This window comes from Porites lutea, chromosome 5, assembly GCF_958299795.1.
Source record: "Porites lutea chromosome 5, jaPorLute2.1, whole genome shotgun sequence".
Lineage (NCBI taxonomy): Eukaryota > Metazoa > Cnidaria > Anthozoa > Scleractinia > Poritidae > Porites > Porites lutea.
In genome coordinates this window covers 40,724,742-40,745,904 of record NC_133205.1, presented here as the reverse complement: position 1 = coordinate 40,745,904, position 21,163 = coordinate 40,724,742, and the positions used below count along the sequence as shown (strand labels likewise).

At 39.5% G+C, this 21,163-nt stretch overlaps 1 protein-coding gene across 1 annotated transcript; it reads left to right on the top strand.

Annotated features, from left to right (window-relative positions):
• The first annotated feature begins 7,092 nt into the window (after nt 1-7,092).
• LOC140938384 (transient-receptor-potential-like protein) lies at nt 7,093-14,139 on the top strand. The gene is made up of 7 exons (XM_073387871.1): nt 7,093-7,974; nt 8,878-9,181; nt 9,503-9,998; nt 10,100-10,298; nt 10,727-10,891; nt 13,144-13,221; nt 13,893-14,139. Exons 1-7 carry the CDS (start codon nt 7,093-7,095, stop codon nt 14,067-14,069), a joined length of 2,301 nt encoding a protein of 766 aa, XP_073243972.1. The 3' UTR covers nt 14,070-14,139.
• Nucleotides 14,140-21,163: the final 7,024 nt, after the last annotated feature.

The window sequence follows — 21,163 nt, the reverse complement described above, 5'->3', positions numbered from 1 at the left end:
CAAAACAACATTTGATGAGTATGTAAATTCCACATTGCACATTCCACTCACATTCCTAAGTACGCAGGCGCACCACTTATTTAAGATCACATAACAAATTTCTATTAAACTCTTTTTGTTAGCATGTCCTGGCACTTTTTTCTTTACAAGCTTATTGGTTGCACACCTCCTCATGATAAAGATGTTAAAATACACAGTAAAGGGATAGACCAGTTCTATAGAAACTGTTTTGAGTCACCTCAAAGGCACCTAAACTCAGAGGGACCTATAAAACGACTAAGGCCTAATGAGAGTAGCGAGCTGTGCCTGTGTGGTATGGTTGTGTACATGCTAAAGGGTGGACTCCACTGCCGAGTTTCGCTGGCGAAAAATGAATTATTGCTCGACGCGCGGCAACGTGACATAGTGAAAATTCAATATGGCGGAAAAGGTCCTTCATTTGTTTATTCCCAGTGATAGAAGAGAACAATTCAATAGCACCAATATATATAGTTTTCTTGCCGGCGCAAGAGCTACCCGGTATAGCGAAAATATAACCTAAAAATAACGGTTTCCAGTTTTGTTGGCGACAAGCTGCCAATTTCTTTAGCCTGCATGTGCGCGAAAGCAGCCCGGGGAGGTTCTTGCTCTTTGATTTGCCGGCTTTGAGAAACCGTGCATCCATAATACGAAAAAATACACACACAACGTAACAGCATACAGCGATGAGGATACATTGGAACACATTGAAACAAATGCAGCATGAGTTTGAGCAGAAACTAGGGAAAAATAATCCAAAAACATCAACGAATAAATCATTCGAATTCGGAGTAATGTTTTGAGCTATTCTTAGTGTTAACACGATTGGCTATTGGTTTAGTTTTAAAAGAATTATCTGGTTCTGGAGATATTTTCCCCGAAGAACCGGGAGTCTTCGGCTTGTTCCGCTTCCGAGAAATTTGTTTTGAAAATTGTAGGGACTTACTAATCACTAACTTGTGCTCCCCAACGATTTGTCAAACAATAGACCTTTTTAGCTTGTATGTTTTGTTTTCCCAATACACACCACGTGATGCTCTCCAGGGAATTAGCCTTATTTTTTTCATTTACTACGCATACCCACGCACCGGATGTACGCGCATAAGACGACATTTGCAAGAAACAGTTCTGTGGGGTACCAATCACGTGGTCTGAAATGGGAAAACAAAACATACAAGGTAAAAAGGTCTATTATGTGGCGTATGCATTGTATTTGTAAAACATCATAAGACTGAAAAATTTCGGCAAAAAATAATAGCCAAATTTTGACTTGACTTGATTTCCTTGGAAAAGTGTGGAAAGCTATTTTTCCTCAAAAAATGTTTATCACCTATCTAATCGAATTCGCTTTTATTATTGGTCATTTTTACTGAATGGTAGCGGTTGGTCATTTCTCACATTTTCGTGGAAGCAGCATAAAAACCGCCATAGAACACTGCGATTGTAATCCTTAAGGTGATATTACACGAGACAATTCGCAACAACGATTTTTTGCGCAACACAGCATTCCAATGTTGGAACAATGTTGCTACCATTTGAATCAATGTCGCAACAATGTTGCAATGCTGTTTTGCGCTAAAAATCGTCGTTGCGAATCGTCCCGTGCAACATCACCTTTATAAGCAGCCGAAAAATGTTCTTATCCCCGGAGAAAATATGAAGATGTTTTGCATGAAAACTTGAAGGCCAGCCCACACAAACCAGTCAGCTCCAAATCATTCTGTCTGGCATTTAGACAGGCAAGTTTTTTGAGGGGAAAAGAGCACGATTAATTTCCAACCAAGAACGCAGTTAATTAAAGTCGTTTCCTTGGAGCTTGAAACCGATCCTAAGAATTTCCTAATGTAAACATGACGGTAGAGCTTGTCGAAAAGTTTGACAGCATCCCTTAAGGGTACAAAAATCTAGCCTTGCTGAAGTATCAGTTGCGTATATAAGAATTCGTCATTTCTCGGCTTGACGCACCGCGACCACTGAAACGGCGGTCGTTTTTGATTTTAACATGCACCCTTAGCAATGGACTGTTCACAAGACGTTTCTTTTGCCAGCAGATAATTAATCCCCCGCGGCTTTTATTTTCATTTTCATTTGCTCTTGAATGCCCAATGAGAAGTTGGAAGGTCTGTGAGCAGGTTACCTGAGCTCAAACAGTTGGAAAATTTTACCCCCTTAAAATAACGGGCATCCACTTAATTTTCTCAGGGACTTATCCCCGACGGATTTTCTGAGAAGTAAGGTGTCAGATAGATGGGACCAACCTTGGAGAGTTCTTGTGCCGTTTACAATTAATTCAATTCTGCGGCGTTGTTCTCCATCTGGCTGGAAAAAGAAGGTTCGTTAACTAGGGATCAGAAGGTACTGTTTCTGACTTATTATAGCAAGTTTACTGAATAAATTTACGTATTTCGATGATCAAAACTAATTGGGAGAGTTTACTTTAATCTAGGGTACGAATATCTAACTGAAGGCAGCTTAAATCTCATCGTTGAGCTTTGAAAACAATACTTCAAAACAGTACTATGAAACAATCAATAAATTCAACACAATGGTAGGTTGAATATTGCGGACGGAAACCTTGGGTGAGCTCGAATTGGCCCTGAATCGCTTTCAAAGCTGTTTTTATAAAAAATGGCGTCCTTCTTTTATTTTAAATCCTAAATTAACTTTTATCATTCAAACTGACAACTCGTTCAAAACTATTTGATATGTAGGTCGCTCGCACCTCGCATTTTGCGTTCAAGTTTCTCAGTTGCGCAGAAACTCTTACCGCCAAAGCTGGCATTTTTCTCATTTAAAATCCCACAAAAAGAAAGAAAAAGAATTGGTTGAGAAGAGTTTCACTTAATTCGTCCGCAACTCGGATATAATGGGAACTGAAAAGAATATCATACAGAATTGCAAATTAGTGAAAATTTATTTTGACTTACTTTATTCTTTGCCATAGTTACTTGTCGTCACTTGAAAATGGAAGGTTTTGTTTTTTGCTGTTTTTTTGGTTAATTCATTTAATTCGACTTTCTCCTAGGATAAAGACTCGATAAGTCAAGGGTTTTTGGTCATTTCAGGGTGAATACTTCTCTATGCAGGTGTCTGTAGAATTTATGTTGAATATCATTTTCATCTCATTAAATTGCAAAATGGTTGAACGTTTTTTACAAATTTCATGTTAATGAGTACACTATATATCTGACTGTATTTTTAATAGTTAATCATGGCTACAGAAATTTCTCTCATGCACCTTTACCGACTCTTATTGAGCACGTTTTTGACTATATCATGAGTTTCTCACTGCCTATTAAGCTAACTCCCCCCCCCCCAAATACGCTTTTCATAACATCCCATAATTCATTCATTCATTTATTCATTCATTTATTTCATTCATTCATTCACTCATTCTTTGTTTTGCCATATACACAAAATTTTACAACGCAAGATGGAAATAATATGAGATTAAAGAAAACGTAAATGGCGAGGAGACCTGAAAGAAACCACGAGGCTTATAATGATTCAGGTCTCCTCAACTTAAGATAAACTAATCTTGATATAATAATTACAATATGGGCTTATTAAAGATGGCTAACCTTGACCGCGGACTCACACACACACATGTTAATTTAATTAATCTAATAATCTAATTAGGGCCATACACTAAGAATAGCTTCCCACGCAGACGTTCTTAGGGGTTCGTCACGCGTTCCTGCCCCACGAACGCCTGCTGAACTGAAAGATAAATTCCTTTCCCATTGTTCGCAAATACCGGCTGGAGATCACATGCAGATTATCGGAGATCCAATCGGCGCTGTTGTAGTCAACGTGTTGACAAGCCAAACACGTGCGTACAAGCTCTGTAGAGTGTGATACGTGACCAAAGATTTTTGCTCCTGACGAGAATATAGGAGATAAGCGTTGGCTTTTTGTATATTTCTAGCCTGCGTAGCTGGAGTGAGTGAGATTTGGCGGCGGAGCCGTTGTAATATAGTCGAGTGAGATTTGACGGCGGAGCCGTCACGAGCGGCGAAGCCGCGAGAAATATTTCAACCGTCTCGTCCCTACTCCTTTTTTTGGAACACGGCTCCGCCGCCAAAACTTTAATCGCGCACCCACACAATACCGCCAGCTACGCAGGCTAGTATATTTCTCTCTTTAAAGGCTGGATTAGATGTTATTTGCTCATAAAGTTGTTCTTTGGGTGACGCAACGGCGGGGTTACCTTGTAAGACTGAACAAAAGGCAGAATTTTTTTTCACACGTTATTGTTTTGTAGGTAATGTTTTTCTTGGGGCAGGAACGCGTGACGAACCCCTAAGAACGTCTGCGTGGGAGGCTATACTATTGGAAGAAGGAATTCTTTAAGCTTTCTTTTAAAAGAAGCGGAAGAGGACGAACCAGTTATAGTAGAATTCAGCGAATTATAAAACTTTGGACCTTGGAAAAAAATTGAGAACTGTCTGGTGTTCGTTCTGCATAGTTGCAAGCGAAATGAGTGGGCATTCCTGGCATTAAAAGTATGGATTTGACTGTTTATTAGGAAGAGGTTATTGAATTTGGAAGGGAGTGTAGAGTTCTTGAGTGAAAACATAAAAAACCTAATTGAAACGACTGGATATCATGAAACTAGTGTTGGCATCGTAGGTAGAGTTGTTCACTATTCTTACGGCACGTTTCTGTAAGATTACAATTCTTTAAAGGTTCGCTTTATAGGTGCCACCCCAAGCTAGATTGCAATATTATGCTGAACTCGGCTCTCGTAGTAGGTTGTCTTAACATTTTTTTTTTGGCTGCCCTGAGCGAGTATTCAGGAAGGCATCATCAAGCCTTTTGAAGAAACAAGTCTCACGATTGGCAAAGTCTGCTGCGTCTAATATCTGCTCGTAATTCGTCTCATTTGGCTACACGGGGGAAGATTGATCCCAGGCTTGAGACGGAAAGACTGGATATTGTGAGCTTTGTTTTGGTAGTGCAGTAAAAAGTCTTTGGCCTCAGAAAATAAGTTCTAGGAGTGAAAACTATTCGGCGAGATCGAAATTGCTGCTGATTTCTGACAAGGATAGAGACTTAGTCGAATCCAGTACAAAAATTCAGGCTTTCTTTTTGCAACTGCAAAAGTTGCGTCTATAGCTGCGATGATCTTCTTTCTTATAATTCTTCACCTCGTAGTTCTCTTACATGATTTTCACTTATTCATAACATCATCATTCTTTCACGGGTTTATAACGAACCAATTCAACTAAGCTCAACTGGTAGAGCGCTGCACCGGTATCGCAGAGGTCAAGGGTTCGAATCCCGTACAAGCCTAAATTTTTTCAGGCTTTCTTTTCGCAACTGCAAAAATTGAGTCTATAACTGCAATTATCTTTTTTCATATAAGTGTTCTAATTGCCGCGAAAGTGATTTATTGTGTGATCTTCCGAAGGCGTTGACAGACAAAATTCAGGCATGTGGTTGAGTTCGTGTTATGAGAATTCTTTGTGCCAAGCTTAAAAACGTTTCGTGAGTGTTTAGTTTAGGTGATTTTGTCTTATTAAGCTTATCCTGTGCTCAGAGATGGTGGATTCTTAATCTGTTCTCAGCACACACTTAGCTATATATGGATCTCATGGTTTGACTGACCAAAAGGTGAATTTCTGAACGTATCAAATGTTGTTTCTTTCATCGCAAAATCCTGTCACTCTTGCGAGAGAAATTTACCGTCTGTTGCTCCAAGCAATGAAGTTATATAGATAGATAGATAGATACATAGATAGATATTCTGTTTATTTCACCCACTTGCAGCAATAACTGAATTGTTGGGGAAGGTCATTGTCACATACAATTAACCATTTACATACATTCACTGAAATTTATAAGCTACAAAGTCATTAATTCTTCTGGTATGACCATGTTGACGTCTTGGAAGTTGGACCCTTATACTGTAATGAGACTCAATAGCGGCAGGAGAGGGGATGATGTTCTTAAGGGAGGACATTTGGCGTGCAGTAGCCATAAACTGCTTACAAGCTCCTACTCTCCTGTCACTAAGAGACTCCGGGCCGGCCAAGACCAAGGCTTCCGTATAGTCTACCCGGGCAAATATTATTTTGAGAGCTTTCCGCTGTACAGACTCAATTAACTCGTCCAGATGTAAAGGGATCGCAGCCCGAACTGGCGAGGCGTACTCAACAATGGATCTAACAATACTACAGTAGACTAACACGAGATCGTTAGTGCCCAGTCCAACTCTCTTGAGGGTCTGCAGCACAAACAATCGCTTAGTAGCTTTTTTATGCATACTGTCACAATGTTCGTTCCAAGAGAGGTCATCAGAGATAATAACCCACAAGAGTTTATAACTAGATACTCTATCAATGACTATACCGTTACGCTAAATCGGTGTTAACAGTGGGTTGATACTTCAAAAAATTGATAACCATATCTTTACATTTTTTCTCATTAAGCCGCATGTTACGCATGGAAGCGTAGGTGTTAATTTTTGCGTTAATATTTGTCATTGTTAAGCCTCAGCTAGTGACTTTTAACTGCTTTCCATTCGACTTAGATTTCAAATGGTTAAAATGCACTTGAAATTTTTTTAGCCAAGTTTTAGCAAATACAGACAGATAATACTGAATACTAATAATAATGGAAACTTTATTTGTTTGCTTGAAATTGAATTATTCAATAATTAAAAAAAAAAAAAATCAAAATTACATTAAGTCTAGGCTATCCCAATCCCTATTTCTACAACATAGGATGTACTATATTGCTCTCGTGGCTATATTTATCATTTTCATATATCATTATATAATGTTGCTGCTTTTTGTCATTGCCAATGTCATTCATCATGTTAAGGCTCGATCTCTCATACAACTTTCTAGATCTCTAGAACAGTATCCCTCAGCAGTGTGTTAACATATGTATGTAAAACACCAAACCATTGCTACTTTCAACTGCACAAATCCACACCAAACAATAAAGCACTCGAGACAATAAAAACGCATCAAACAATACAAACGCAGGTATCGTGCAAGTTCATTATCATTTTGGCCACTCATTGAATTACAGGTGAATGTATGCTCTGTTGGCGAATTGATTCCAATGGAACTATCAGATATTCTCCTGCCAGAATATCCAGTGGTTAAGGGTTGTCGACCGATTGACGAGTTGCAACCAAAGCTATACGAGGCTATAAAGAACGAGGATTTAGAGGAATTTAGGAGAATACTCAGCTCCCAAAGAGAAAGCAACGACCTTAACCTGCTCGACAGTTCTGGTAAAACTGTTTTGCAAGTAGCAGCAGATCTGACAGATGAGACCGTCAGAGATGAGATTATCAAGGCACTACTGGTAAACGGGGCCAGCTTACAGCTTGCTTTGATTAATGCAGTACGCGATGGTGAAATCAGAATAGTGAAAGTACTGCTTCAATTTTGTAATGGACAACCTCAAACATCACCAGACAAAATCCTTACTGTCACAGGTCATGGTGCCCATGCAACACCACTTGCCCTAGCCGCGTGTTTGGAGAACTTTCAAATTGTTAAACTTCTTCTTGAACATGGGTTCACCATTGGTGATCCCAAAAATGTCCCATTGTCGACAGAATTCAATGAAGCGCCTTGCCTGAAGCTTGGTCCCGCCGTATATCGTTTAAATAAATACCGCGCACTGGCCAGCCACTCGTTTATCGCGGCGTCTTTTCTGCAAGACGTGCAGCGTGGGTCAGATCCAGTACTTCGAGCTTGTAGCCTGAGCAAGGAACTCCGTGACATGGCCGAACAAGAATACGAGTTTAAAAGTGAATATCTTAAGCTTTCTGATGGCTGTGAAGAGTTTGCTATGGCGCTCCTCAACAAATGCTGCACAATGCAAGAGATCAGATGCATTTTGGAAACGAAGAGTAAAAGCAAAATGTTCTCTAAATTGGAGACGGATTCGCTAAACGTGCTGGAATTTGCCGTCCATGCCAAAACGAAAAAGGTACGTTTTAAAGTATTTCTTTAAGTTAGGGTTCTTAGGCAATGACGTTTCCAAAGATGAATAGTACATTTGTGTAAAGCACAATTTGCATGAATGTCTATTGTAATGTAAAAACACCCCGGATAAAAAAACGAGCGCTATTTTGGTATGACTTCATTTGCATTATGTGTTTGCTGCTCAGGAGATGAGGCAGGAGACTGCTTGCTTTAAGCCGATACAAATGTCTAGACGTTTGTCCGAAAGATGCGAAAAAAAAAAATTGGCATAAAAATTACAGAATTTAAAGGGCGAACAGAGTTTTGACTGGATAAGTTTTAACCCAAAGGGTAAGTTAGTTTAATTTGCTTCTTTCGGCTGAGTTGATGAACTAATTTAAAATGGCCACCAGAAAGAGATCCAATATCTGGCTCCCAGGTAGATGAAGCTCACCCACATACCCGAGCTACACTGGGTGAGCCAAATTTTCATACATTTTCTTACAAAACGGTGGCGAACCGTTTACAAACAAAAAGTTGGCCCGGTTAGAAGGGTGATCCCCTAACTGGGCCAACTTTTCCCATATAAACACTTTGACTCACTCAGCCGGCCGGTCAACTCCCTCAAGGAGAGGCGCTGTTGGCTCAGGCAAAGGTGTTAACGTCTCAGCGCGCCAGCTCTTCGTCGATTCTCTCTGAAGAACTGGAAAATGTAGCCAATTGTTCGTAATGTCACCCCCAGCTTTTAAGCTGCAGTCCCTTGGCAGTAGCTAATTTACTTTATTAACTCGGTTGATAAAACCATTTGATATGTTTTAGTTTTGGAAAAGGATAAATCTCAGCTATATTAATGTAAGTAGTTAAATACTTGATAAAAGGAATAATTTCCTTTAAAAAGCTATACTAACCACAGAGTTTTACCTTCCAGTTCGTCGCCCATCCCTACAGTCAGCTGGTTTTAAATTCAGAGGTCTACAAAAACATGCCTTTCCAGGAGGTGAAAAGTCTTTGGAAGCAGTTGGTGTTGGTGTTACTGGCGTCTTTGCTGTACCCGTTGACTACCGTGATTTGGTGTTTTTCTGAGAGCTTTTTTCCCAAACATAAAGTGACAAGAATTTTCCACTCTCCTTTCATGAAGGTTCTTATGTACTTTGGATTCTACCAAACATTTCTGTTTCTGCTGGCTTTCACATCATCTACAAGTAACTTTCTGGGCAGCTACTCATTCACTGGTAAGAGACATGGGAGAGAACAGTATGATTTAATTGCACTGTGAATGCAAATTCATCACCCAATGTAAGGGACTCTAAGACAGCCTTGGATTCTGTATTCCAAGTACTAGATTCCATTTTTTGTCGGTGGAACTTAGATTCTGGATTCCAATCGTTGGTGGGAGGATTCCGGATTCCTTGAGCTGTATTTCGGATTTCAAAAGCAAAGTTTTCTTCCGAATTTTTTTTGGCACAAGCAAAAATTTCCCGGAATTCGGAATCGGGATTCTTTTGCATTGGGCGGGATTCAAGACCTGACATTACCTTGTCTTCTTTTCACAGATGTGTATATCCTTATGTTTGTCTTCGGGCAATTGGTAGACATCATCAAGGAAATTTTCCAAAAAGGAAGAGCCCGCTTCTGGTCTTACCATTGGAACTACTTAATCGTAGCCACAGTGATGTTATTCTGTCTCGGTCACATCATTTGGTGGATTGGCTATGCAACTCTTCCAGACGCATTCCGGTCAATGACGCTGGAGGACAATGCCGTAAAACGCTCGTACACGATCATGTTGTCTTCCGAAAGCTTTATATCATTGGGAATCCTTTTTGCTTTCGTCCAAAATTTCTCATTTTTTCAAGTAAACGCCAGTGTTGGTCCTTTGCTCAGTGCATTCTCACAGATGCTTATTGACGTGGGAAAGTTCTTTTTGTATTTCGCTTTCATTTTTGTGGCATTTGCTGCTAGTTTCACAAAGCTTTATATTCAGTACAACGCGGCCAAAGAATACTTCGCACTGGGGGCAGTGGAGGAAAATCCTCAAAAGCTACAACGGTGAGTTTACTGATCATAACGACAGACTTATTTCAATTAATCACAATCCACTCTTGGGTAATCTTATGGCAAGGGCTTATCATTTTTTCTTGCTACTTCAGGTTGTATGGCAGTGCAAACGTGATCTTTTGGTCGCTTTTCGGCGAAATTGACTTTGAGGATTTTAGGATTGAAGAAAATGGCTACGGTGCCATCTGGAGAACGGGCATGACGTTATTTGCCCTGTTTAACATTGTAGCGGTTCTTGTGGCTCTTAACATGCTGATTGCGATACTCAATGAATCCTACACACGAATTTCAGTAAGTAAAGACTAGTTCTGCTTTCTTTAAAATGCAATCGTTGTGAGTTGCAGCATTTTTCCTGTCGTGATCAATTATTGAGGTTGGGATTCGTGAAATGGTTATTCCATTTAACATGTTCAATTGAATTCTCCGGTGTTTAACCCAATAATGTGGATAAGGCTGAGTTTGGTTACCTCGAATGTACACGTTCTTACTTCTTTCAAAACTTTTATTAGAAACACTAATGTTTTGTGAAATGTTTTCTGCGAGACCTGGAGCACATTTTGGCTGCCATAGTGAACTGAGCACTGGGATCCCGTCCAGATAAACCGTTTTGGATTTTCCTAGTATTGTGGGATTATGAGCTCTAACGATGCTGGTCCTAACACTTGCCTAAGTAACACGTAGTAAAATTTAGTGTGGGTTATTTCTTTTATGATTTATAGGAAAACTTGGATACTGAATGGAAGTTCAAGCGAACAAAAATGTGGTTAAATTGGATTTACAAGAAAAGCGTTATTCCGCCACCATTAAGCATCGTGTATGTGCTGCTTCCAGGCTTCTGGGCTATGAAACATCTGTTCAAAGCTTGTTGTCCCGTAGCCATCTTGGTAAGTATTGAAATATATTTAACAGTGTTCAGATTTTCCACCCGTTCTACATTTTGGGTTGAGGAGAGATTGCAAATAGAATTGAGCAAATCCCACACCCATCTCCTTACTTTCTTTAAGTCCTCATCTACGAAGTCAATCGGCCTTGTCAACCACCTATATAAGCCGCAAGAAGCTGCAAGACCTGGACACACCTCAATCGCCTTCGCACTGGATGGGGGAGATCGCTATCCTCCCTCAAGATGATTGGCGCCAAATGTCGATAAATGCCGGTGTCCCTACCTGCATTTGCCGTGCCCACTCTTCACACCACCCAATCGGCAGGGTTACTTTGCAGAACGCCGAAGGACTCTGAGTTTAGTGATTAGGGTTAGGAAACCGAGTGAGCCAGGTTCCATATAGTGTTATTATACTCGGAAAACTAAGCTAAAGACCTGAAACTTGATTCGTTCATGATCAGTTTCCTAACGCTAATCACTAAATTTCAGAGTAATTTGAAGTTCTGCAATCTCCGAAAGCCGAATGCAGGACGCCGAATGACTCTGAAGTTTAGTGATTAGGGTTAGGAGACTGAGTGAATCAGGTTTTATTTAGGGTCATTAGACTGGAAAACCGACCTGAAACTTGATTCACTCCGTTTCCTAACCGTAATTACTAAACTTTAGAGTCATACAGCGTTGGGCGTTCTGCAAAAATACCCCTGCCGCCACCCAATTTTTCAGGCGGCTTAGCTGCTCGTGTAGCCGAAACCACCGAATGGCTAGAGGATGCCGACATCCTAGTCTGAACCTCAGCGTAGCTGATGGAACTTAAATTCATCGACGATGTTCAGTAGGGTACCTAAAATTCGTGAAATCCTACTCTAGGCTTCGGCTCCGTTATTTTCTATGCCTACTGGACAACATGTTAGTAGAAACCAGTTACGAAGAGAGGACAGTTTCTCACAAGACATATCAATAAGAAAACTGACGCAGAAAAGTAGTAATACATTACAGTACAAAGTAGGCAAGCAACGGCAGGGAAGCTTAGCTTCAATCGGTGACAAAATTGAAGAGACACTGTACTCAAATAAGGTACTTTCTGCACCTCTCACCTCTCCGGCCCCTTCTTTCAAAGTTGAGATTTTTTTACAGGTAGCTTGTACAGTGGCATAACATTTCTTGGGGATGTGGGGGAGTTGGAGCTTCCTTTTCCCCTTTTGAAGTGGTCAAAACGCCACAAGGGACTCTTAAGCCTTAACTGATTTTGTCGACTGCTGTCTGGCTGAAACTCTTTGAGTGAGATTTTCAGTTGATTATTAGAAAGTATAGTTCCACTTTTGTGGATGCTAATAGGCAGCTCTATACAACAGCCATCTCTCCAGGCAGTGGCTACAAATTGTGCGGTCCCTTCGGAGTACTTCCTATAATGGCCTATGAAAGGAAGCTTGGTTACTAAAGGGCACCTTTAATTATAAAATTTGCCTTTAAGAAATTAATGAGGGTCATAAATTTAAGCACTTCTAACACACACATCTTGTGACTTTATTATTTTAATTTAGCAAACGCTATATATGGTAAAGACAAGAAGACTGGGATTCCCAGTTTTTTGAAAAAAAAAATTTTTTTTGAGTAGCCCTCGTCCCCGGAGTTTGCCCGGAACACCAGCCCATACATTGAATGCAACACCGTTTCGCTGAGGTCGATTAACATGGCAGTGACAATAGATAGAAAACTCCAGAAATTCCTGGACGTAACTTACAAACAGAAGTTAGTAGTGAATTTGTTAGAGCGTTATACTCCGATTCACGAAGTAGATATTGAAGATTTGTACATCCTTGAATGAGTTTAGTGGAGATCTTGAGACTCACCTCCAAAACTGAAATGCATGGCCACCCAAAATATCGGTAGCGGTCGTCCAGATAGATAAGGTATTTAACAATTATTCATCGAGCCCGAATGCGCCCTTGAGGCCGAGGGCCGAATTGGCTATTGACTCAGAGGCCATGAGGGCGAGAGGAATAATTGTTTTAGTAAAATCCAACAAGCTGGTAAAAAATATCGAGACAAAACTTTAGCTGGTTAAAGCTAGACTTTAATCCTCTTTTTGCTGCCAAAAAACCGGCGCTTTTGCTACTATAGGGCTATAACATACAGCCTAGTAGTAGCTCAACCAATCAGAACGCAGCATTGATAATAGACCACTAGTTGAATTTTACTAATTATAGCTATCTTACCAGTAATAACTGCTTTATTTTTTTTCGTTAACTGCAGGTGTTTTTGGAAAAGTTGTTTAAGAGAAAGCCTGTCAATAGGACTGCTTCAAAAGTGAAAAGGATTTGCGAGCAGGAGGTAAAGAAAGCTTACATGTTCGCCCGTCCACACGAAACGCCAAAACGGTGGAAATATGATAGCATCCCTTGCAGGTCATGCCCTGTATGATGTATAACATCATCGCATTCCAAAACCCCACTTTTTGTCCGTCCACATCACATAAAATCGACAAGCAGGCGTTTTCTTGCACACTCCACTCTATTTCGAAAACGTAAGTTCTTAGTGCTCAAAAACATCGTTTAGCTTGGACGCGGGAGACTGAAACGAAGAGAAAAATATCCATTTTCAAAAATATCTGGATACGTGTGGACAGGGTCTTAGGATGGATTTCTAATTTATTTGCGCGCGTACAGTGTATGAGAAGTTGAGCGAGGTTACACTTCATGTATTGCCTCTATTTTTTTACGCGTGTAAAATTTACATGCGAACACACGTGAAATCCACCTTAAAATTTTACGCGCGTAAATAAAGTAGAGGCAAGTTATGAAAGGTCTCGGTAAACGTAAGAGTTGAACCTCGCTCACCTTTTACGTTTAGCTCCACCTTCCATACATTGCCTCTGTTTTATTTACGGGCGTAAATTTTACGTGCGTACGCATGTAAAATATTTGCAACTGTGACTGAGTGCAAGTTTAATTTGGCAATCATCATCATAGCCGCATACAGTTTTCATTTTTTTGCTTTCTCAGAGACGAGAGGTGATTCGCCAGCTTGTCTTGAGGTATCTGGCTGAGAGATCGCGTTATTCCGCGGTCAGTAGTTCAGAGAAGGAGTCGAACAACGAGGCAATGGCGGACACTGAAGAACCAATTCTGGAAACTTGTCAATCAAACGACACAGGAACCATAATAGAAACTGCCTTATAGTTCTCGATCAGTCCTTATTAGCAGACCGGTGTTGTTTTTGCTTGGTCAGACCGTAATTTGTAGAAGAGCCTAGTTTTTAAAGACGGCCAGCAAACGTCATAGATTGTTCACAGTCGGCACTGCTTTTTCGTGAGACCATCAGGATCGAGCGCTTACCGGTTCGGGCGGCCTTCTTCTTTCATATGTATTGAGGTAGTCGGGGTTTATAGCGGTGGGTGGAGGGAACGCCAAGATACAAAAGGTACCCAAGATAGCTGCCGGAATGCAAAGCGCTTGGTCTGGCCGATTTTACGGAAAATAGGAGGCTGTGAACAGTTTGCAAACGTGAAAGATAAAAGCTACAGTGCTGTAGTTTATGTTGGGAGCTCCCTGAAGTTTCAATCCTTTATTTTTTGTTCACAAATTGTGAGGGAATAAATTAAAGCCACCTTTTTTTTTCAGTAAGATCAAAATAATAGAAATGCTATTGAACAAACTTGACATATAACAAAGGAATCTGACGGGCTTCATAACCAGTCTAATCTATTAACCATGGTCAGACCAACTTCAGGTTTTACACTTGACAAACACTCATACATAGTTGATTGGGACTGATTTATTGGAAGCTGGCCCCGAAAAGTGGCTCATGCTCAAAATTTCACATGTCTACTACGACAACGGCTACCGAACTGTTTTTCAGCTGTGAAGTGGCGTTTTAAAAGCGAACGAGGCACAAACTGATGTTACTCAGTTACTTTGTACTGTTAATATTTTTTTCTGAGTTTGGGTTTTCTGTCTTAAATAGAATGAAGATGATGTGAACTGCGGAAATTCAAATCTAAATGAAGATACTGTCGCAGCTGTAAGGGTAATTTTAGCAATTACATCATTATGGTCATATCTTTCAGGAGCACCCCACGACCGAATGTTTCCAAATACGCCAGAAGTTTCCCAAATGGTTTTTTCCTGTGCTTTAGAAAACTGTTTGGATAATTTGGAGTTGCTCTAAAAACTATTTATCTGTTCGGATGTCTTAGGGGAACTTTGGTTGTCACGAAAGTCCAAGGTGGCTTTTTCGTCTCATCCGTAAGTGTAAGATACTAACAGTTATGGGTCCACTCGAACGTTTGAGGACATGAAGTAGCCTTGGTTTCATTACAAAATTATAGGGGACGTTTTGTCTTTTTTTACCGAAATTTTTTAGAAGACCTTTTTAATAATAATCACAATATCTTGGCATTAAAATGTGAATCACACAACCTCCGAAAATCGTAGTTAAGCTATCAGAAAAACCTCCGAATATTTTAGACGAATGGAATGGTTATCCAGAAATTTTTAGCTTTTCTCAAGCTTTATAAATTTTTAGGCAATATGTGCTACTTTGAACAGTTATTTTAAAGAAAAAAAAAATCGCTGGGTGCCTCTGATCTTTGTTTAAGTTTTCATTTTGCTAACATGTTTTCTTGATTGTATTACGTATCATTAGTAGACTATTAAAAAACAAAAATTCTCTCTCCTTTAGCAAAAAGTGGTGTCACATTTGACAGAATACATTCCTACCTCCAAGGGCTCAAGTGGGTTTACCGTTACGGGTAGAACGACCAAAAAATTTAGTCGATAGGCGTAAAAAGTATTAACAATTTTACCGTTATTTGTAAAAAGAGTTAACCGTGGAAATTTATGTGCCAAATATTTTTGAGTTTGTGGCTAATGCGGCTGCAACGACTGTACATTCTACGGCTGGATTGTTGATCTAGGCCTCTTTGAACTCGCGATAAGGGAGTCATAATCAATCTTTGTGATACCACAAATTATATCTTGATTTTCAAATATCCGTTAACTGACGTACCTTGCAATAACCAAGAGAGATTATCCATTTATCCCTAAAATTTAAAAGTACATCAACAACCAATAAACAGTTGAAACAGTTGAAACTACAACCCTGGTCAAAACGTCTTGGGACACTTGAGGAAATTAGGCACAAAGACGCACTTTGCTAACTTAACTCATATTCTACCTCTTAAAAAAGCTTGGGGATGTTGTTATAAGGGGCTATTTCTGCTGTCCCCCTCTCCCCCAAGCAGTGTTGATTGTGTTGAATTAAAACTTGAATACATAACGTCAACACTGCACCGAGGGGGAAGGGGGAGAGAAGACGCCTCAATTTGAGGAGCTATTGCGTTAGTGTCTGAAGAGTTTATGTTGTGTGTCGTGGTGTTGTAAACCCAATAACGCGTGGCCACCGCTTTAACGGCAAAAAATACTTTTGGCGATGACTCATTTCGTCGGCAGAAATATTTTACAGTGAAAATGGAAGCAGTTTAGAAATTTCACAATGGCGTTTTCAGGGAGAATGTCTAACGAAAAATGCTTTGAAAAGAATACTTTCGCTATTGAGGAGAACTCTTCTTTTTCCCCCCAACCCAATGTGACACGTGACTGAAAAATCATTTTTGTTATGGATTCACCTGGCTAAAATTTGAATATCACATCTTTAGTTATTTACATTGTTCTTAAGCACCAAAACTATAACTGAGTGACATTTATTTATCAAGCTGTTAGATTATTTTTGACATCCTTGCTTATTTTAAACTGACTTTTACATCTTCTACCAGCTTCAATAGAGCAAACAGAGGGGAAAACGAAGGATTAGAATTTCTTAAGCCATTTTTCAGGTATATCATACTTGCTAACGTTAAAAAGAAAAGACGTTTCGACCGTCCGACGGTTATTTTCAAGTTCAGGATAAGAAGTAAAGGTTAGCATTTTCTTATGTACAATTGTGAATGGACTTATGAGATACTGCCTACTTTTAGTCAGTATCTCATAAGTCTATAATTACTTCTTAGCCTGAACTTAAAAAGGACCGTCGGACAGTCGAAACGTCGTTCTTTTTCAACGTTAACTTTTATAGTTAAATCCGTTTCAAAAAATTGTTGACTCTTATCATACTTGCAGTTGCTTAAAATGCGAGAAAAGTGAGTGTTGCTTCAGTGTTATTAATATTATTTAAAAAAATGGATAGAAAGGAAGCGCTGAGGCAAGGTCTCAGCGGAGACTCATTCTCCTTGAAAAAAGGTATTAGAAATGTGATATAAAATTTAAGAGGGGACCATAAATAGGGTGACCAAGACATGAACAAGATCAAATTAAAGCGGCCTAGACTTGCGTTTAGGTTATTTACACTTGACCACGGGTACCCCAAGCTCACTAATGAGAATGGTTGTTGCTTAACAGAAATGTTAAGGGTTTGTATTGAGATTTATGAGACTTTCTTACCTTGTCTCCTTGTCTAAATTTATGCTGATTTCTTTGCATTTTTGGCCGTTTCAGGGCGATTCCATCGAGTTTTAGTTCTGCTGTTGTTCTTTATATACAGCCGAACGAACTAAGTCCAATATCAGTACCGGATCCAGACCTTGAGATAATGAGGGGGCCCGGTCATCCAGACCCTTAGATAAGGAGGGGGCCCGGTCATCCAGACCCTTAGATAATGAGGGGGCCCGGTCATCCAGACCCTTAGATAAGGAGGGGGCCCGGTCATCCAGACCCTTAGATGAGGTAGGGGGCCGGTCTCAAAAAAACAAATTTTTCTGTCCTTCGGGCCTCAGTTTGGTCTAAAAATAAGGAGGTGGGGGGGGGGGGGGGGCGGGCCCCCCTGGATCCGCCACTAAATTTCCCTCAGATTTCACTCCACTCTTCCGTCATTTTTCCGCGATTATTTCGAACTCGGATAACTCGAACTTGGCAAAGCGATTGCAAGAACGATAGCGCTTTCTAACACTACCCGCCTTTATTTTGAACACATAACAGATTTTACATTACCCAATCAGGGTTAGAAGAGACTGGGCATGCCTAGGCAAAACTGTTATGCCTATTGTAGAAGAGAGACGCTCATTGCATATGGAAAGCACTTATTAGTATGGAGGAATGCATTTTTACCTAGCTAGCTAGACACTGACCAGTCACATAATTAATATGCAGGAAGGAAAAACATTAACCACAAAGGAGTGGAAAGGACCGCAAACGAATATGCCGAAGAACGTAGGATCTATAAAGTACCTGATCAGCAAAAATGACAAGTAGACATTATGATATGAAATTCTACAAACAGAATACTGCAATGCTGATAGTACTACGTGAAAATTAACTTTGCAAGACATCGACACGACACCGAAAGACCTCAAAACAGAGCGGGATTGTAGCCATAGACAGCTGTTTCGCCCTTTTTGGGGCTCGTTAGCATGGCGTAACAACCAGAGAAAGCTCTGATGAAAAATACCCCCGCACTCTGATTTAAGCCCTGAAGGCACTAATTTAGTATGCAGGAAGACACCTATGCATAAAAATAAAGGGAAGGCATATAGAAGGCAGGGAAAGGCACCAACGAGGCTTAATTTCATCCCTATATCACTACTTACTCTATTCGTGACCCATCATGTTAGGGGTAAAGAGCGTACAGTTTTCTTTACATTAGGGTAGGAAAAGTTAAGTTCCAGTATTTTTTCTCTCATGTTCTATTCGGCACGCAGAATGTTAGGGGTAAGGAGCATACAGATTTCCTTACATCATGTATGAATAGTTATGTTACAGCATTTTGTCTCTCATACTCTATTCGGCACGTATCATGTTAGGCATAGAGAGCGCACAGTTTTCCTGACATCAGGGTAGGAATTTTTTTATTAGCTTCGCCAACATAATATAAATACATTCAGGTAATCAAACAAAGTAGGAAAGAAAAAGTGGCAGGGATTCCGCTACAGCGTGAGCCAGTTACTGCTGGCCCAGAAAATTTAAAAATATAAGAATACGTAAAATACATAAGCAACACGAGACAGGCTGGGAAAGACTACGACACTTATTACATTTAAGACAGACAGACTTAAAAGTGCGGGGATTTTCACAGTCGTAATTACTTAAGGCGGTTTTATAATACTCTACCATTGCCTGTTTAAAATCATCCAGGGCGTTCATGCGTAGGTTCAGTTCATCAGCAACAACTTTCCATACGCGTATGCATCTGATGATATAGCACTTTTGATAAAATGCTGTCTGACATTTAGGCTCTACAAATTTAAAAACACTACTAGATTGAGATCTGGTAGGCCTTGTGATGCGAGCTTTAGGAAACTTTTGATTCTTTGGACAAAATCTTGGGGTAAACTTATTCGGCAGTATTTTACTAAATGAAATTTGGAATTTTTGTCGAATTTTGCCTTTTGCCACTTTACAGTTAGAATACTCGAGTGATAAAAATTGTGGAGTAAAAGTATCACAGAAATTAATGCATTCATAAAAATACATTAAGCACAAACTATGCTACAACAGTTGTCATATTTCTTAAAAAAATAGACGAAAGCAGTTGAGGATTTTTCATGTCACACCTATTGCCCTAATGTTTGGCGTCTAAGGGGCGTTTCTACAGTTTCTACGACCTCATATTATGATGCATTCTGAGCACAGTGATCCATGTACGATCAAAATTAAGTTTTGAATAGATTATCTCAGTCCGCTTTTTCTCTTCAAATTCGTCTAGTTCTTATCTCAGCCAGCGCAATTGCAAACCACGACGTTATGTTACATTATACAGCTTACACCCTCATTTATCGCGGCTGGGGTGCTTGGTTTTCTCGTGCAGTAACTTTGAAGCCCAGTATCCCCATAGATTAATAACAGAGTAACTCATTGCATAAACTGCTATAGCACAGCACTGTTTACAAGAACATTGGTATAAACCATTAACATTTGATATACTACAGTATTCAACACTGCTTGAACAAAGATCATCTTCAAAGTTGGCAATATGTACACCTTTAAGCTCATATATATCCTCATTCCTACATGTATATAGACTCTAAAACTATTGTGCTAATATATGCATGGATGGTATTTTCAACAATACACATGTAACTTGACTATGACTGTTACCATACATATCTCTAGCATGAGAATCAACACCAATAATTCCCACAGTTAAAATGAATGAGTTGTAGTTCAGAACCAAGAGTTTTTCAAGTGGCAAACAGTAGTGATACCCCTCAATTCTGGCATCACCATGCACGTTACAAGTATAACTTTCACTTTATTCAAGCTGGAAAAATCGCTCAAATACTGTAAACATTTCTGGCAATTCTGCTAACATTAACATAGATCGTCTTGCAAGCAATGACACACTAGAATATAATTGGTTACCAAAGTCAAGTCATTATTTGAAATACATGACGGTATGTATATCATCGACTAAAGTAATCGTTCTTGTCTTACTGTAAATTGAAGCGCACAAACTCATGTAAACTCAGTATGGATCATGAATCGCTTTTTGTAGCATCTTCATGATTCTACTCGATATCAGTAGAAAGCTTAAATTGGCCAAAATTAACCCGGTGAATCAAACTCTTGTAAGGTAATATAGTTAATGTGGCTCTTCCAACTAATATTTGAGTCTATATAAACTCCAAGGTATCTAATGCAATTTTCTTCAGTTAATGATTGATTATTTATAAATAATATAACCTTTTTGGAAATTCGTTTTTGCACTGGATGAAAAATGACAAATTTGACATTTCAATATTCAGTGAAAGCTTATTTACAGATAGCCAAATATGTACATTGAAAGTAAAATGTTGTGGTTAACAGTATCAAATGCTTTGCTGAAATCTAGGAATATTCCACAAGGGTAATCGCGATCTTCAATAGCTTTTTGCACCTGGTCGATAATACTGAGTACTGCATGATCAGTTGAATGGTGTAAACTGAAACCAAATTGCTTGTTATAGACTAGGTACCTTTTTTCTAAGAAGTCTGCTAACCGATTGAACATGAGTTTTTCTAGCAACTTATTAAATACTATTAAAAGAGAAATAGGTCTATAATTACTAAGGTTAGTCTGAGAGCCTTTCTTAAAGACTGGTATTAATTTAGCCAACTTGAACTTATCTGGGACAATTCCAGTAAGAAAAGATGTATTAAATATTACCTGTAAAGGACCTGCTAATTCAGACTTAAGGATTTTTAGAATTGAAATAGGAATACTAGAAGGCCCCACAGCTTTACCAGTTTGAGGTTTAGCTATTTCTAATTGAATTTCATCTGCAGTGACTGGGCACAGAAACAAA